Source organism: Rhipicephalus microplus, chromosome X, assembly GCF_043290135.1.
Source record: "Rhipicephalus microplus isolate Deutch F79 chromosome X, USDA_Rmic, whole genome shotgun sequence".
Lineage (NCBI taxonomy): Eukaryota > Metazoa > Arthropoda > Arachnida > Ixodida > Ixodidae > Rhipicephalus > Rhipicephalus microplus.
In genome coordinates, this window is record NC_134710.1 from 120,604,012 (window position 1) to 120,623,045 (window position 19,034).

The following is a 19,034-nucleotide window of genomic DNA, read 5'->3' on the forward strand; positions in this document are numbered from 1 at the left end:
CTTTACTTTTAAAATGAAACAAACTACCATCACAACAATGGTTTGAAGATATTCCAGTGAATTATACAGCAGACACTAAAGTGAAACTAGAAATAAATGCTACAGATCACAGTGAAGGTGTGCTGCAAGACTCCGCAATACGTCGACATTGTAACTATCAGCCAATACACACGTCACATCGATAGGCTTTACGTATATGCATACACAAACAAATGTGGACTGTGCCACTCTGAGCTTCTAACATGGCGGTATGCACACGATGGCTGACAGATGGCAGCGATTTCACAGAATATCTATACAACCATAGCAATAAATGCTTAACTATGAAAATAGGTATAAGTGCATTAACGCATTACAATAACTACATTCAAATTAAAGTTGAAAAAGACCGATTTGTAATGATAAGGAATTAATACAATTTTATTTTCAAGTGCACAGGTTAGACATCAGATTCAGCACAGTAAAGTATTATAATGAAAGAACAGTGAATGTCATAGGTGTCTTAATTTGTGAAGTAGTGGTAGTAGTAAACTAGTGATGGGAAATGAGTATGGATAATGTTTAGTAACACACTGTGATTGCAGATAGCAGGAATTCACATCAATTTGGTAAATTTATAATCTTAGCTGTCACTGCCAACTCATGCACATTGTTGTAGCTTCAATAAAGCAGTGTGTGCCAGTGACACTACCCCACAAACCAGTGTGTCATCATCACTGCCTCAAGATACAGTAGACTCTCAATAAATGGAAATCTGTTAAATGCAACTATTGCTTCTGCGATACTTGTGTTGAATTCCAATGGCGGAGTCGGAGCAAGTTTTTCTGCTCCTTTCAGAGCAAGTGTGTTCCAATGACAGAGTGAGAGCGAGAGTCAAAAGTTCCAATGGGAGAGCCGGAGGGGATTCAGAGCGGGAGTCCCTCCGTGAAGCAGGAAAAACTGCTCCGCCGAAAACGGTGGAGTGGACCGGAACTCAGCGTGACACATTTCCTTTAACACGTTTGCCTTCTTGGGGGCGCGGCGGGAGTTGTGTTGATAATGGCGGACGGCATGGACGGCTCGGCTCCCTCGGCAAAGCATGCGGCAATGCTTCTGCTACTCGATAGCGACAGCTCTGAGTCGGAAAGCTCAAGTACCGACACGAGTGATTCGTCGGACAGTGACAGCGACGCTAAAGCTTGCGCTTACGAGAGGGAATTCAACAAGTTGTTCCGCATTCCGGCGAAGAGGCCCAAAGTCGTCGGTTTCATCGAGGACGTCGTTCGGTAGTACTCGGACCACGAGGTAAAGAAATAGAAAAAAAGAAGGAAAGCATTATGCTCAAGGTTTAACACGTTGTGGTGTTTTCGTTTGTTTCTTTTTTTAAGCAGTTCCGGAGGCACTTTAGGCTGGCTCGACCTGTGGCCGAAAAGTTGGTCGCGGAGTTTGCTGTCTCGTCAATGTGCCCTTCGAGCACACACGGAGGAGTTCAAGCGAAATCCGCGGAAACGCATGTCTTGACATTTATCTGGTTAGTTACACCTCCCCACCTTCACCCCCCCCCCTTTTTTTTCTTTGTACGATGCCTGCACAAGAACACATTTGACTATGAGCCCGTTGCTTACAGTGCAGTGTACTCTGAAGCAGTTTTTTTTTTCTTTCGGGTACCTGTAATCCCCCCTGCGCAGGTACGCAGCCAACAAAACCTGCATGCGAGACGTGGCAAGCCCTTTCAACATGTCAGAAAGCACCGTGTACAGAGTTCTTCAGAGACTAGTGCAGTTCCTGATGACGCTGGGACCATCGGTGATCAAGTTTCCGGCAGACTTGGAGAACCTCACTAGCAGTTTTGAGAAGGTTTGTTTTGATTTTATTTATCGTGAGGACCAATAATATTGATCGGCTAAGCTATATTGATCATATCCCAAACACGAGTGCACATTTTATTGTGGGTTATTTCAAGCTCAATTTTACGCTGAGGTGGGACTTTAAGAAAAATGTGATAGGTCGTGATGATAATACCGAGCTTCATCCAGTTGTGTTCGGAACATTCAACTTGTGTCTCTCCTGCAGTCACAGTCGATTACTTGCATGCGGATGATGCTGCATGCTTTGTCATTTCTGTTCAGATGTACGATACAATATGGACGAGGTTTAGTTTTAAATTTAAGAATTAAATTGCAATTACGTACTTCAACTCCCTTTAGGAAAAAACATACGCAGGCTTTGTTTTGTTTTCTCTCCCATATTACCATTGTAAAAAGAGAGGTGGATAGCAAGAAAACGTGTAGTATATGGTGTGGACAGCAATGTATGTTATCTTAACTAGTTCTCAAAGTTGAATTCGGTTCGCATTTGGCATCTTTAACATAAAATATATTATGCTGAGTCATGAAGCGTATGCTGTGATTGTGAGTTAATGGGCTTGAGCACCAGTATTTCCTGTTAAAACTCCTCGCAAATGCTCATTTCTTGCTCAGGCATGGATGATATCACTCATTCGGAGAGTACAACTTGCTTGCAGGTGTCTGGAATGCCTGCTGTTATTGGCTAAATAGATGGATCGTATGTCAAGATACAGTGCCCAGCCAACAAGGTTGCCTCCACATACTGCAACAGGCACCATTACCTTTCACTAACGCTGCAAGCCGTCTGTGACCACAAGAGGCGCTTCCTCAATGCGTTCACTGGAACCTCCAGCAAAATGCATGATTCTCATGTGTTTAGCTTATAGCCTCTTTCAAAGAACATAGCTTCAGTATGTTAGGGCTGTTATCATATATTAGGGGACGCAGCATATCCACTGCGGGAGTACCTGTTGACACCATACAGGGATTACGGTGCAATGAATAAGCAACAAAAGGGCTTCATTATTAAGTTTTCAGGCACACGAGTGCTCATTGAAAATGCATTCGGCACACTCAAGAAGCGCTTCAGGCAGCTCATGTACCTGGAGTTGCACACTATCCACTGGCTTAATAAGTTTATCATAAGCTGCTGTATCCTTCATAACTTGTGTAACGATTACGGTGATGAAGAGCCAGATGATGATAATGATGATGATGGAGCACCCAATCATATTCAGTGGGAGAACTGCACTGATAACCAAAGTGATAAAACTGATGAGGAGCGAGCTTTGCACAAGCTTGGCGAAATTAAGCGTGCAAAGGTCTTGACTAAGCTCCTGCGAAGTGATTGTGGGAAATAACACCATAATTCTCTGTTTTGTCTGAACTAGCCCTTTAGTTCCCCACAGTAGTTGGGAGGCTGTGTGTGTGCACCAATGTGCAGCCCCTTTTATATACACAAGCACATGTTTTGCACAGCACATTTTATATCAACATGCTAATAGTATTTTAGGCCACTAAAATCGTTCATTGTCTAAGCAAAGAAAGCGGCTCAAAAGCTTCATTTTTTCTTCATGCTGTTTTGCTTTTTCTTGCCGAATGCGCTCCTTCTGTTCTTGCCTCTCTTCATGACGCTTCCTTCTTTCATTCTCGCGTTCAGTTCGTTTTTTTTCTTTTTCTTCCTGAATTATGCTCATTTCATCAAAGAAGTGATTCATTTCCAGCATTCTAGAAGCCGAGAGTTTCGGATTTTCGGGCTCAGAATCTTTCGTTGTGCTGGTCAACTCCTAGCTAGTTGAACCTTGGCTTGTCAGCTCCTGGCTCCTCGATGCTTGGCTCATCGACGCTTGGCTGGGCGGTCTTTTAATAGAAACTATTCCAGAGCTGTCCCTGAGCTCTTCTGGCTCAAGGCTGTCATCTAGCCAACGTATTTTGGCTATGTCGTCTTCAAAGGGAACGTCGCAAGGAGAATTCCCTGACTTGTTATGTGCTGCAGCGCTTTTTTTTACGTCGCATGACTGTTTTGTAGCGGCTGCAGCACTGGTCCCCTGTTTTAGGGACCCCGACAGCCTCTGTGATGTTGGCCGCTATTTTGGCAAACATTGCCTTTTTATTTTTAAATTTCTTCATTGGCCTTATTTGGGAAAAATACTGCTGGTAGTAGTCAAGCAACAGTTTTGTTTCTCCCACCGTCCACTCATAGCCTGTACCTGAAAAAGAAAAGTGCTTGAGACATTTGTACAGACGTTACCAGTTGTACGTAACACGACACAGGTGTTAGAGAGTTGTATTCTGCTGTGTTGGTATTAATGTAGAGCTTATAGGCATATATAGGCATTAACCTGTTTTAGTTGTCTTGATATCGATTTTTCTACTTTGATTTTTGTCGTTACAGTGCTTGGTGTTCTTTGCACTGATCTAACTGTATATATCATGTCTAATTCATTACTTGAATGCATTTGTATCCTCTCCTGCTAGGGCCTCTAAATGGGCCTGCAGTATTCTCTAAATAAATAAATAAATGAACTCACTGCATTGCTCGCTCTTTTGGCTGTGTTCCGGCACTGTGAATGGAAAAACGAAATGTATTGTTATTCATACAGTGGCATACATGAAGCGACATAACGACCAACGATTTGTGTTCTGTGACACAAATTGCTGTACATTGAAGCACCATGCGAATTTCATGCAACTATGTATGCAATTAAGCTAAGCCATGTGAGGCTTCCTAACACAGCTTCACAAAACAGTAACTCTATGTTTGCTATGCTATCTCATCACGACACAAAATTTTGAATAACAATTTCACGTAAGCATACATGGTCGCATGCAAGTTCTTCAACAGTAGCTCAACACATTGTGCACATTCTTGATTGAATTACACACTCTCATCATGATGCACAGAGTTTCTGATCAGCTGACTGTTAATCAAAATGAAGCATGATCTTTCAGGCCTGAAACAGGCAGTGACACTCCAGGAAAAGCAACGTAATTTCTGTGGACTGAGACCGATTCCTAATTTGGATGTGCTCAATGTCCTGACCTTGGTAACATTGCCAACCCATTAGATAGCAGAACATGCACTCACGCTGCTACCTCTGCAGCTAAAATTTCCTGGGAGTCAAATTCTCGGGTGCGTAACACTGGCTTATAGTTTCTTCGAGACATATAAAGGCAGACAACTGCTTCTGCGCTGCTTCCTCTGAAAGGCGAGTTCATTGGAACTTGCCACATAGTAGTGCAGTACTGAAACGCTCGCGCTGCGTTGTGCTTGTACGGTAAAAGCGTTACATTGGAGGTATCTCGCCGCAAACGCGTATCTGCAAACCTAGGGACTTCTGAAATCGGGAGACTCGCCGCGGGAGCGGAGTAGGGGGCAGAAAAAAATTGTTTTGCAAATTGCCCTTATACCAAACACGCTTGTCACCAACGCGGTTCGTTTCTATTCGTGTGGCTACATTCTAAAGTGATAGGAAGTCGCTTCTTACTAATGACGCCGTTCCATGCAAGAACAGCGGCGTCGCGCGCACGTTTACTTTTGGCTGTATATTTACAGCGGTGTTTGTGCAATCAATGCGGCGAAGGTTTTCGTTCTCCACGGACACAGGCAAACGAACAACGGTATGACGCATGCGATGCGTTTCAGTGACATGATTGCATCAGCAGTAGAGCAACGTTGCAACATGAACATAGCGCCTGCAGACAATCCCTCCACGCAACACGTGTGTTGCATTCAACTTGCAATTACAGCACAGTGTTGAAATTGAGGAGACACTTACCATGTTGCTCCGCATACTGTGTGGTCACCATCGCAGGCATCGTGGACAATAGCTGTTGCACGCTTGGCGTGATATCCATTCCACACAAGTGAATAGCGCTGAACAAGCAAACGAACGTTGAGGCGATGCTGGTAAACCACGTGGGAAACAGACAGCGGAAGAGACCACGCGCAAGGTATCCTGGGTAACGTGGCAGCTTCCGCCTTGCTCCAGCAGGGCGGGTTGTGTTCCGATGGCGGATTTGGAGGATTTGCTCTACGCCAGAGTCGAGTGCTCGCTTGCGAAATCGGTCGGCTGCACCGACTCTGCCATTGGAATTCAACATTGGTTTCGAGCTTGTATTCTGCACCCATGTTCACCTCTCAGTAAACGGAACCACTGTTTATTGCAACATATTTTCTCGGTTCCTGCAGGTTCCTATTAGTGAGAGTCCACTGTATCTCAAAACCATTACGGTTGACCTGTAAGTTTGTGTGTGTCTCCACAGGTGTGACAAGAAAAATAAATACACAATGCAGCCATTGGCTGCAATAACACCATAAACGAGTGCCTTATTATGTATTGTAATGTTAAAGCAATCGTGATTTACGTTACTCTATGCCTTCTTGTAGGACCACCAGCAACATGGACACAATGGACGATGACTCCGTGGCAAAGATTCTGGGCCAAGAGCAAGACAGTCTTTATGGCGAATCGCCAACACAAATGCTTTTAGACATGGTCGACGACACACAGACACCTCAAGCATCACAGACATGTTCATTTCATTCACTTCCTTCAAAAAATACCATTACTTCTGCGCTTTCACAACAAAACACATGCGCTTTTTCAAATGTCACACGCAACACAAACCAAAAAAAGGACAATGAAGATGCAGCCCTAGAGGAAATAGACAAACAACTACAAACATCTGTTACAGACACACAGCACTTTCTTCTTTCTCTAGCGACACACATGGACAATATTCCACCCCATTTATTAGGGTTGTGTAAAATACACATGATGGACATTGCGAATCATTATGAAGCTGGGATTGTGCCTAAAGAGTTGATCTCTCTGGCGTCCGTGCGACAGGACTACTCTTGTTACATCTAAGGAGAGCATCACATCGCATATGTGTGTGTGACGGTCGATGATGGAAGCAGATAAGGTGACGGCGATCGGAAAAGAATTTGGGTTAAGTGGCTCAGCACAAAAAGAATGGATGGACCAAGAACGCGAAAAAGAGGCACGTGACGCTCGTCTGGCTGAACGAAATGCCGCGAAAGAAGCCGAGGCAGAGGCAGTCGCTAGATTACAAGCAGAGAAGGAAGTTCTAGAGCTCAAGTAAAAGTTGCATCAGTTAGGTGCGACAGCAAGTAGCACAACTACTGGGCAGCTTACCGAGGGTGCACCCGTAGGCACTACGCAGAGGTACCAAAGTCCACATAAACTCATCCCAACCTTTAACGAGGAACGCGATGAGCTGGACGCATATATACAGCGATTTGAGCGCGTCGCTGCTAGTCAAGACTGGCCGCAAGACAAATGGGCCCTATCACTAAGCCTTTGCTTGACCGGAGAGGCCTTGAGTGTAGTTGGTAGGATGGCACCAGAACATGCCACGGACTACGTAACGTTAAAGAAAACGCTACTACAACGCTTTAGGTTCACAGAAGAAGGCTATCAGACTAAATTTCAATCAGCCAAACCAGATAATTCTGAAACGGGCACGCAGTTTGCCGGGCGTCTATTAGGTTATTTTGACCATTGGCAAGAAATGGCCAAGACAGACCGGACCTAAGATGCTCTGCGAGATAAAATTGTCTCGGAGCAGTTTCTCGCACAATGCCATGAGAAACTCGCTGTGTTTCTTAAAGAAAGAAACTGTGAAAGCCTTGAAAAACTTGCGGAGGCTACAGACCACTACTTGGAGGCCCAGGGGTTGATTAACCTTGGCAAATGTAAAGGCGATATCCTGAGCAAGCCTCCAGGTCAAACTCGAACGTCTGAGCGGCAAGATGACAAAGAGAGACCGCAGTGTTTCCTTTGCAACAAAAAGGGTCCAGGTACAAAGCCACCCTTTTGTGGAAAATGCCGCCGCACTGGGTATAAAACAGCTGACTGCTCCAAAAGGGCCAACAGCGTTGAGAAGGCCTCATGCTCTTTTCAACAAAGAGATGAAGCCAAGATAATTAATTTAGAGTCGCAGGCTTCGCTTTGTGTTCCTGATAGTCCGGAGTGCACAGAAACGCACCCAGCCAAGCTGAAGGAAAAATTGATGCCCACGGGCAAAGGTGTACTCAAAGGATATCCCGCAACAGTACTGCGAGATACAGGATGCGATTCAATCATTGTCAAAAGGTTTCTTGTGGTGAATAGCAAGCTGACTGGAAAGCTTTCCTCGATTTACCTCTTGGATGGACAATTGATGAAGCTGCCTGAAGCACACGTGGAAATTTTTTCACCTTTCTTCACTGGCAAAACTCGAGCTGTTTGTATGGATACTCCTTTATATGACGTTGTCTTGGGAAATGTGGAAGGCGTTCTAGATGCTCACAATCCTGATAACGATTGGAAGAGCCGTCTTTACACCCAGAACACTGCAGAAGAGTATTCTGGCACGGAAAAATCCGGTTCTGCACACGAAGCCTTGCATGCAAAGACTTCCACATCGGCTTCAAGGAAAACACGTGTCAAGACAAAAGTTGCTGTAGTAAACCGACAGGCAGGAAATCCACATCTACTTCCGGCTCCAGTTATCAACCCCTTAGACATCAGCCCACAGGACTTTAAAATCAAACAGGAGGAAGACAGCAGCCAGTGGAAATGCTTCGAAGCCGTTAACAAAGAGGTCAAGACAAGGTTTGCTAAAATATTGTTCTTCACGAAGGACAGAATCCTCTATCGCAAGTACACCCTTCACTCTAAGAGGCAGGTGAATCAGCTTGTGGTACCAAGGTGCCTCCGACAATTTGTTATGAAAATGGCCCACGAAGGCATTCTTTCGGGCCATCAGGGAATTAAACGAACTACAGATCGAGTACTCAAAGAGTTCTACTGGCCAGAGGTTCAGTCAGACATCACACGACTTGTTAAATCGTGTGATATATGTCAAAGAACTATTCCTAAGCACTTGGTGGGTCGTGTACTTCTCGGCAACACTCCTATAATTGACACACCTTTCAAAAGAGTAGCATTTGATATTGTGGGTCCATTATCACCGATGTCAGAGGGCGGAAACAAGTACGTACTGACAATGATGGACATGGCAACGCGTTATCCCGATGCTGTAGCACTGCCGAGCATCGAGACGGAGAAAGTCGCTGAGGCACTTCTGGAGATGTTTTCTCGTGTAGTTGTCCCACGGGAGATAATCGGTGACAGAGGCACGTCATTCTCGTTACGCCTAATGAAGGAGCTAAGCCGACTTCTCTCCTTCAAACAATTGCCAACAACCCCATATCATCCCATGGCTAATAGCCTTGTAGAGAGGTTCAACGGCACCCTGAAACAAATGATAAGAAGAATGTGTCAGGAGTGTCCAAAGAAATGGGACCGGTACCTGGCGCCCTTACTCTTCGCTTATCGCGAAGTTCCCCAGTCGAGCTTGGGCTTCTCCCCGTTCGACTTGCTCTACGGCCGTTACGTCAGAGGTACCCTGGCGATATTGAAAGAATTATGGGCCGCCGATCATCTTGATGATGATGTGAAAACGTCCTATCGGTACGTAGTCGAACTGCGGAATTGTCTTGAAGACACCTGCCGATTAGCCGAAGAGGAGCTTCAGAAAGCGAAAATGATACAGAAGAAGCATTGCGACTGAAAGACCAGACCACGTTAATTATCCCCTGGAGACAAGGTTCTCCTACTGCTTCCATCGGATACCAACAAATTGGTTCTGACGTGGAAGGGACCCTTTAGTGTCCTTGAGAAGAGAAACGATGTCGACTATTTAATTGACCTCGGTACCAGAAGCACGCTATTTCATATAAACCTACTGAAAAAGTATGAGGAACGGCCGCCTGCACCACCACATGAAGCATCATCTGTTTGCCAGGCGGATGACACTGAAAGTGACGAGCTATCATGCGTACCATTCAAACGAAAGGAATCGTCTGCTGACGTAAGCATATCGGAGTCACTTTCTCCTACCCAGCACGTGCAAGTCACCAACTTATTGACCAGGTGCGACAACGTACTTGCGGATGTTCCTGGCAAAATGCACCTCGTACAATGCAAGCTAAGATTGACCACGGATAGACCCGTAAGCATACGGTCATACCCTATGCTATTTGCTACCCAAGAAACGATACAGAAAGAAATAGACATGCTGCGACAAGGCATCATAGAACCATCGGAGTCTGCTTACAATTCACCTGTAGTTGTGAAGAAGGAGGACGGAACGATGCGTTTGTGCATCAATTTCAGACAACTTAACACTATTATAGTCAATGATAACGAGCCTATACCCCATGTAGACATCATCTTTGGTAAACTTGGACAAGCAAAATACTTTTCAAAGTTTGACTTCGCTAAAGGTTACTGGCAGGTTCCCATGAAACAAGGCTCAAAACCAATGACTGCTTTTTCGACAGAATCGGGACTGTATCAATTTAGATTTATGCCGTTTGGCATTAAAACCGCCCCAGCTGTGTTTAACCGCCTCATGAGAAAAGTGGTAGCAGACATACCGCACGTTTATTAATACTTTGACGATGTGCTCATTGCTACTGAAACCTGGGCGGAACATATAGCTATACTTGAGTCTTTTCTCAAGCGAGTTCGCGACGCTGGTTTGACCATTCGGCCAACAAAGAGTGAGATTGGTCAAGAGTCAGTCAAACTTCTCGGTCATCTCGTTGGGCAAGGCGTTATTCGACCGCAGGTCGAAACGCTCGACAAAATACAGCCTGCGAAGCGTCCACAAACTAAAAAAGAAGTACGCTCGTTCTTGGGCCTTACAGGTTATTACAGAGATTTTGTGCACAACTACTCTGAAGTTTCTTACCCACTGACCGAATTGACCAAGAAGAGGGCCCCAAACAAAGTCCTCTGGGGAGAACGAGAACAGAAGTCTTTTGATGAACTCAAGGTTTTGCTATCTACGCCACCCATTCTAAAAGCACCTGGTTTTTCAAAACCGTTTGTACTCCGCACCGATGCATCATCGAGAAGTGTAGGTGCCATACTCATGCAGCGTCACGAAGGAATACTGCATCCAGTGTCATACGCAAGCCGTAAACTACAACTACGTGAAGCTGCTTACGCTACAGTAGAGCGAGAGGCCCTGGCTCTTACGTGGGTGGTTCGGAAATTTCACATCTACCTATTTAGACGCACATTCATTCTACAGAGTGACCACAAACCGCTTGTGTACATCAAGTCGGCCAAGCATGTGAAGAGCCGCGTGTTATGGTGGAGCCTCATTCTTATGGAGTACGACTTTTCGGTCGAGTATATCAAAGGCAGAGAAGACATAGGCGCAGATTACATGAGCCGTTTGCCAACTCCGTGAGCAACCTCTGTATGAAGAATCGATGCTCAATGGTGTGAACCTTACAGCACGATACAAGTATCATGACGCTTTAGTTCTGTGACTTGTTTCTTTTTTTTCTGGTGTGTACTTCTGTGACCGAATGTGCCGAGTGTACGGGGCTCTGAACTGCTATAGTGTGCAGTGGTGCTTACGTGTGTGTTTCCGACTGCGGACCAACGTGTCCCCAGTGCCCTCAAGTTCTCCTACCGGAAAAACTTTCTTAAGTGGGGGGTGATGTGATGTAGTAGCTTAAAAAAAATGCGAGCATAGCAGACGACAGCGCCACATCACCTGGAAGATGAGAAGAATGAAGGGGCATTGCAGCGTGCCCATTGAAGAAAGAAGAGGAGACGCTCGCGGAGAACGAAGCTGTTCGGACGCCGGCAAGACGACGCAAGGGAGCCTAGGGCGAACCCGCAACTACGCGCGAGGTTCGAAAGGCCGGGTTCCTGTCCTCGAGCCATTGGCGTCCTCTGGGCACGGCGTGTCGGCGTGGCCAAGCACGAGTTCTCGGTGAGTGGTCCTGTGGACGTCTCCGGTACGGCGAGCGCCCTCGAAAGACCGGAGCTGCTGACCACGTCCACCGAGCCGACGTCGCTGACAGTGTGCGGCTACGCCTAGACCTGGTGATTCCCTCTACAGTGGTATGCTGACTTGGCACCCAAGCGACGACAGCATCCGAGCACAAAACGGATCCCACTTCAAGGCACCGGGCTACGGCACAGACTGTGAGACTATTTACTCTTTTCTTTTGTGTGTGAACTGCGTGCGTGTACGACTTATAGTACTGTATGTGCAATAGTTTTTTTTGTTCGTCCAATATAACTCCCTTTTGTTTTCCTCACTGTCTCCATCTTCCTCGCGTCACACGCCTTGCTATGTGACGAACCTAACCACGACAATCTCCTTACAGCCACAGCCAACAAAATAAAAAACTGTCTGCAGTGAAAATGAGTGGCATTTGTAAATAAATTTCATGAATGTATGTTCTGAAGCTCATTGATTTTTTTCTTGTAAGCCAGGCACTCCTGGTCCGTCAACTCAATGGCAGGTGCCGATAGTCCCTATCCTAGCAACTTTCATGCTGCATCTTCTGGTACGCATGCCTAAAATGACATGCGAAAGCATTTGGTCTTGCTCAGCTACTAATGCATTGTAATAAGATCAGCGAGTTCAACTTTCCCGAGTGTTGTTTATTGTCGTTGTACCCTCTATTCACCAGAATAATTTAACAGTGGGTGCCGCTTCTGTTTCAAGCACATCGCAAAATGCTCTTGGCATCCTCTCAAGCAGGAGGACTATTGAATGCTGTATAAATGCAGCATTTTATAACGACTTGGTTGTAAAAAAAAAAAAACTCTAGGTTATGCATTTGTGTGCTTTTGGTAGGTGTACAGGCATTGTAGTTTATCGATCATGCGAGGAGCTTTAGTTGTGTTTATTTGACCATGGTATCTTTACATAGAAGTATTACTATGCAACACACTCAAGCCACCAATTGGCTTTGGCAGGCCTTGTCACATGTACTGTTTTATTTGAAGAAATAAAAGGTATTATTATTATTAGTATCACATAAACTGTGACACTTTGGTACTTACAGTGCACTTAAAAGGAGTTGCCGTGCGTAACAGTGTGCTTATTATTATTAAACAACATGCTTTACATTTATTGTTGTTTAATGTCACTGAAAATTTCATTTTTTTACAGTCTTGAGCATTTGTGTGACATGGTTATTGACTGACAGAAGGCAGTGGTCACTTTTATTCTGAAAAAAAAAAGCTCGTCTCATAAAAACCTGACCTTTGTTGTAGCATTGCCTTAATCCATCGATAAAAGCTTTCTGTTAAACGCTTACAAGGTTTTTATACTTCTACTGGTGCAGGAACATGTGCGTATACGAGGTAAACGCAAGCACTGTCAGCCACTTAGCTTTCCAGACTAAACTTATCGACTGTCCCACATTTCATGGCGAACAGAATGAGAGAAAAGATGCATATGCCTATAAATGCCAACAGTGGCACTCAACTTGTCGCACAGAAATGCGAGCTTTCTAGGATCTTTCTTTTTTAGTGGTTGTATGCAGATGAGAAAGAAGTAAATAAGTAGTTTCTAGTGGGCAACTTATGCTCTGATGCAATATCGGTGCTGACTCTTTGCCGCACTGCAACAAATACCTCACTAGAAATGGTGAGTATGTAAGTAGCTGAGGTGCGTGTCTAAATGTTCCAAAGTAAAGCCATTTTATTTTCATTTTAGTTTTTACTTTGCCACCGAATGGTTTTTATAAAGATAGCACTCTTACACAGAAATTAACATTATATGGTGCTTAGGTGAACCATGCTGCTTCATTTGAATTACCAGAAAATCTTATTTTCAATTATTAAATTAATGAGCTTCAATGTGTCTGGCACTTAAACTCTTCATAGCACAGCATCCTGCCATAGAAGACATCCTACAGCACTGTTGAAGTATGTCGTATAGAGGTCCCTGACATACCTTGCCATTTTGGCAAAGTTGTGGGCCTTAGTGCGAGCCAGTTGCAAGGGTGTTTGCACGAGCTGCTGTCGCCACTGGCTACCCTGCCGCTGCCCGAGGGGGCTCACAGAGTCTGCATAGCCGGGACCGCAGTAGGAGTCCTCACTTGCTGTGTAAGCATCCATGAGGAAGTTGTGTAGCACACACATGACCTTGACATTCCACTCAGCATTTGCTGGGCTCTCTCCCATGGTTCTTTCGAGAATCCGCCATCTTGTGACTAGAATGCCAAATGCATTCTCGGCACACCTCCTGAATAAAGCAAGAAATGTTTCCAGAAAGTTGTGAGTAATCAGTTCTATCAATTAAAGGTCTAAAAACGTAAATTTTGAGCTCTACGAAACTCTGGACAAGCAAAATACTAATTCACTCTCCTTTACACAGCAACCAAGTTCATTCAATGCAAAAATTTTTATTGTGCTCTACCAAACAAACACATGTACTTGATTCTATACCATCAAATTTTAGACTGATAATGATTGATATGTGGGGTTTAACGTCCCAAAACCACCATATGATTATGAGAGACGCCGTAGTGGAGGGCTCCGGAAGTTTCGACCACCTGGGGTTCTTTAACGTGCACCGAAATCTGAGCACACGGGCCTACAACATTTCCGCCTCCATCGGAAATGCAGCCGCCGCAGCCGGGATTCGAGCCCGCGACCTGCGGGTCAGCAGCCGAGTACCTTAGCCACTAGACCACCGCGGCGGGGCATCAAATTTTAGACTGTATTTAGTGTCTGCCTGCCCTGCCTTAGTCTTTTTATTTTATTGGGTGAGCAAGGATAAACAAGTTGTCCTGGGGCGTGATTCTCATGGTATCCACTTATTAAACTGAATTATGCCTCCACTGATTCCCTGGAGCTGAACGAGCAGCACGCTGCCTGTTTCGGTTCGTTCTTCCGCAACGTCATTTTGACGCCACAAAGCTTTCACAACTCTCGACACAATTGAAAAAGACCGAACTGAAAACAGTCACAAAATGTGCTCACATTGTACAGTAATATTTATGCTGCAAAAGCTGTTTGGTGCGAAAATTTGCGATAAAAAATTATGAAAATGGTAAGAAGGGGACATATTCAAACCATCTAGCCATGCTTGCTATAAAAAATCATTCCATATTGTTTAGCGTACACAGAGAAACAATGATGGAAAAGAGTCTGCACATTAGTAGAAGGTGAGGTCTTAGGCACCATCTTAAATGGCTTTGAGCACACCTGTGTGCTCGGTGTTGATCAATCTCCCTATCATACCCTCTTAATATATTCCTAACATGGGCTTGCATAAAGAAGCTCTTCTCTAGTAGAAATGCCCTTGATTTAGAGCATGAGCGATTTGAATGACATCAGCACAATGATGTAAAAACTGTTTTTCTCGACCAGGTAAACATAATAGTAGTTAGTGGACCAGTGTGTCTACAAACATGTTAAATCTGAGAACAAAATAGAAGAGTAGGATGACTGAAATGTTATGATATCTTCAATCTAGATTTCAGACATCTTATGATAACAAATTACAGCATTTACTCTACTGTAGCGCAAGAGGAGACTTTTTGTGCGTTTAGGAAACACAAATATTCATTTCGGCATTCGACCACAACGCGAGGGTGGTTGACTTCAGAAAGCAAAAATCTGAGAAATAAACTTGCATAACATTCTAGTAAATATGGCAGCTGAAAATAAAGTACAAACAATTCGGTATGTTGACTACTTGTATGATGTTGGCACTATAGAATAGTAATAAATTTCACACGTTCTGGGACTGCAATTATAACAATCATGCAGCTTCAAATTATATGAACTAACTGTGCTCTGCTCAAGCGGTAGTTGAACACTCACTTGGATTCGGACCACGTCCTGGGTAAGGCTTCAAGAAATCAGTCCTCAGCTGAAAGGCCTCGTCCCCAACAAACACACAAGGAGCCGGAAGTCTTGTGTTTGGAAGGTGCAAGTCCTTTGGCAGCTGTAGCTTTCCTTGTTGAAGCCGCTTGCCGAACTTTGACTGTTCGAGAACGCCTCCATCGCTCTGCTTGCCATAGGCCCCCACATCAACCATGACAAATTTGTAATTGCAGTCAACGACTGCCAGCAGCACAATGGAGTAAGCGCCCTGCAATAAACAAGTTATCTTTAGAATGCATGAGAATCTGCAGGAGAATCTACAAGCAGGTTAATAGTTGTTTAATCATTTCTACTTTATGGTATCAAGAAACCTTGAGCAAGTAATTTCATCATAAAGAATAACCTTTCACAGCAGTGTTGAAAAAATAAAAAGATTCAATGCTTCAGATGTTTCAAATAACTGTACATTATTTTATGATTAGTCAACAGGGTTGCTTTACCACTGTACACACTTTATTTTTGTGAATAACTATAGAGAACAGCACATTTACAGCATTGCGTGATGGACAACACAATGCCGTGAGCATACCCACATTTTGTTACTTGACACCATTATTAACTTTCACGTCTATGAAAATGAGCATATGCCATGAAAAAAAGTTACCAAAGCAAAAATTAAGAACCATGACATACACACAGAGTATATGTTACTTATATACAACTAGTTGCCTTATCTAATAGTGCAGGTAATACCCCTGCCACACTGGACGTTTCAATGTCATTCAAACTAAATGACATTCGCACCTTAATGAGATTATGCGGCTGACAATGTGGCGCTTAGAATTCTCAATTTAAGAAGGAATAATGCAAGCACGCTAATAATTTTGAGTTTTTTTAAGGCATCTGTGATTTTAACGAGAGCAGTTGTGTGGAAGGTTGCCGCAAAATGTTTGTACTCTCAACTTCAGAGGTACAGAGACTACACGATTCCAGCCGATGGCATGGTCGGCCATAGTGTAAACAAACACAACATGTTTTTCTTTACAATGGAAATCAAACTGTTTGAAGTATCCAACTTTGCGGCAGCTCCTCCAGAAAGCACATCCACTTGTTAAGACACTGTTTATAGCAATATATCAAATATAACTAAAAAACAGGGATGGCACTGTTCACTTTAGTATGCTTTTTATAGTAAAATGAGCCACTTATTACAATGCTCCAGTGCCACAATATCAGATACACCAATGGAATCTGGCTGCAATGTGGGCTGAAAATAGCTCTCTCTTGCGACGGCGTGCTCTGCGATGTGCTGTCAACGCTTTCAGAAAATTAGTTGACTGCGTCGCTTACGAGCGAACAAAAAGAGAGAGAGAAAAAAACGTTTCTTTTTCAATAATTTTCCAACCAGCCCAGGCCAGAAGTGAGGTGACGTGCTCAGTCAGGGTCATAAGTGGGCTACGCATGACTGTAACCGACACAAACTATGCAGAGTAAACGCTGCACAAGCACTAAATAAGCCTTCCCTAAGGGCCACTGAGCAAGGGACCATTCAAAGTGGCATGAGATGGCCTCACTGCACTGAAGGATGGTATGAAAGTTGAATAGCGAATCAAGTGAGAAACAATGAGGCTCAACCTGAAGCCTGATGCACACTGTGCAGAATCGCTAAGCACTACCTGTAAATAATGTGCCAGAAAGTATACTCACGGGCATGTACATTGGCTGAAGCCTTATCCAAAGAGCATGGCACGTGACCTTCACAGCCATGCGCGCCGTAGATATGCCAACTCTGAAAGCAAGTGCAATATCCTGGATGAGGTCTCCAGATGAAAGGTATCTGCAATACAAATGTATTTTTCATTAGTAAGAGTATACAGTAAACATCTTGAAAACACTGGTGCATGTAGAAACTAATAAATATACATGGCTCTAATGTGTGGGTGCCACCTGATTAGAATTGGTGATGGAATTCGGAGAGGCACGGTGCAACACATAGTTGGGGGTATGGGTTGCATTGTGCAAAACAATGTAACATTTGTATGAAAAAGTAAAATAATCACAGGGAAAAACAAAAGTACACATATCACCATATTACCCGAGTGTCATGGCCAGTCGCTCAGCAGGGCTTATTGGCTCCCTAATAGCATGCTACCTTTCAAGGTCTTTCTGGAGAAGCCGAAGAATGAAATCAAATTGATGTGGCAGCATCCGATAATACTTATGAAAGTATTCGGTGTCGCCTTGCCGCATTTGCTGCATCTGGGGGAGAAAGAAATGCTTTTCAGCTAATGCAGAAAATTTTCTGATGCAACTGATGTTTTGCTGTCACTGAGACAAACCTAAAAAATAAATTTAACTGAACAATATGCCCGAAATAAACATAATCATTTACATGTTGCATGAGAAATACAATATATATTACAAGTGCTGGATTGAAAGTTATCATGGACAGGGTCTTGAAATATATTTATGTAAGTCCATGCAGTGGTGTGTGTTGGCAGCTGGCTTTAATTTCTCGCTGTGCGCAGAACGAAACATTTGGCGTGGTGTTTACAGCGGCAGATTATATCTTTTACTTCATTGGGGTGCTTTTGGCAACAACAGATGGTGGCTGGTTGCAGGGAAATGTCGGCAAGGGAGAAATGGGTGGTAATGGTGGTGGTTTACGAGAAAGAGATAAGTGAGCAAATTTACGGCGAACTTTTCAAAGCAATAAGACTAACGAAAGGTGTATTCTGAGTAGAAGTAGACGGCATGCTTTTGAAGAGTACATGGTCCAGAATACTTTAGTGTTCATAATACATTGCCATAAGTGCCTCTTCGCGTACCTGTGTCCTTTCGCACTACAATAAAGCTGTTCAGAATATCATCACTCCATTGCGTAAGAAAATAACACAGTTATCACTCAATGACACGCTTTTATGACCACCGAATAAAAAGAAATGCTACTTACCGTCGTAAAAAACTCGCTCTCGGAGTGACACTCTGTCCATGAAGGCCTCACCCACCACCTGCGTCTCTTTTCCCTTTGCTGCTTTTGAATCAAGATCACTTTTTTCTTTAATAGCAGTAGCCTTCTGCGGCGGTCCAGGTGCAACATTGCGCGGCTTCGAACGAACAGCACAAGTACACTTAGCACCAGAACAACACACCACGCAACACGCCAGCGGTTTGCCGTTTGCGTTGTTAGTTGTTGCTCGTTTTGATCGCCGTTGCCAGCACTTCATCACGCAGTCTTCCAAACTTAGAAGATAGATATTTTGTGTTTGTTAAATATTGTTTATCACCACTTTACATATTCAGTTGAAAAAACGTCACTTTTTATAAATGCAAGTATTGTTTTAAAACAGAAACAAGTGTGTTTTTTGGGACATGAATAGAACGACAAATTTGGTTTCTATGGATCTATGGTTTCCTCAGGCCTTCGCACGTGGAAAACATAGATCGGCGCCGAGCTCACGCGCGCTCGAGCAGTCTCGAGCAATCGATCCTTCCTGATCTCCAAAGTGTGTGAACGTGAGTCTCTCGCCGCCTC

At 44.0% G+C, this 19,034-nt stretch overlaps 1 protein-coding gene across 1 annotated transcript; it reads right to left on the bottom strand.

The window, feature by feature from the left end:
* Window positions 1–12,544: 12,544 nt before the first annotated feature.
* LOC119176376 (uncharacterized) lies at window positions 12,545–18,674 on the bottom strand. Its single transcript, XM_037427628.2, has 5 exons — window positions 18,453–18,674; window positions 17,595–17,758; window positions 17,207–17,336; window positions 15,497–15,767; window positions 12,545–13,910 (listed from the first exon to the last, which is right to left on the bottom strand). The coding sequence occupies exons 2-5, from the start codon at window positions 17,603–17,605 to the stop codon at window positions 13,879–13,881; spliced, it is 444 nt and encodes a 147-aa protein (XP_037283525.2). The 5' UTR covers window positions 17,606–17,758; window positions 18,453–18,674; the 3' UTR covers window positions 12,545–13,878.
* Window positions 18,675–19,034: the final 360 nt, after the last annotated feature.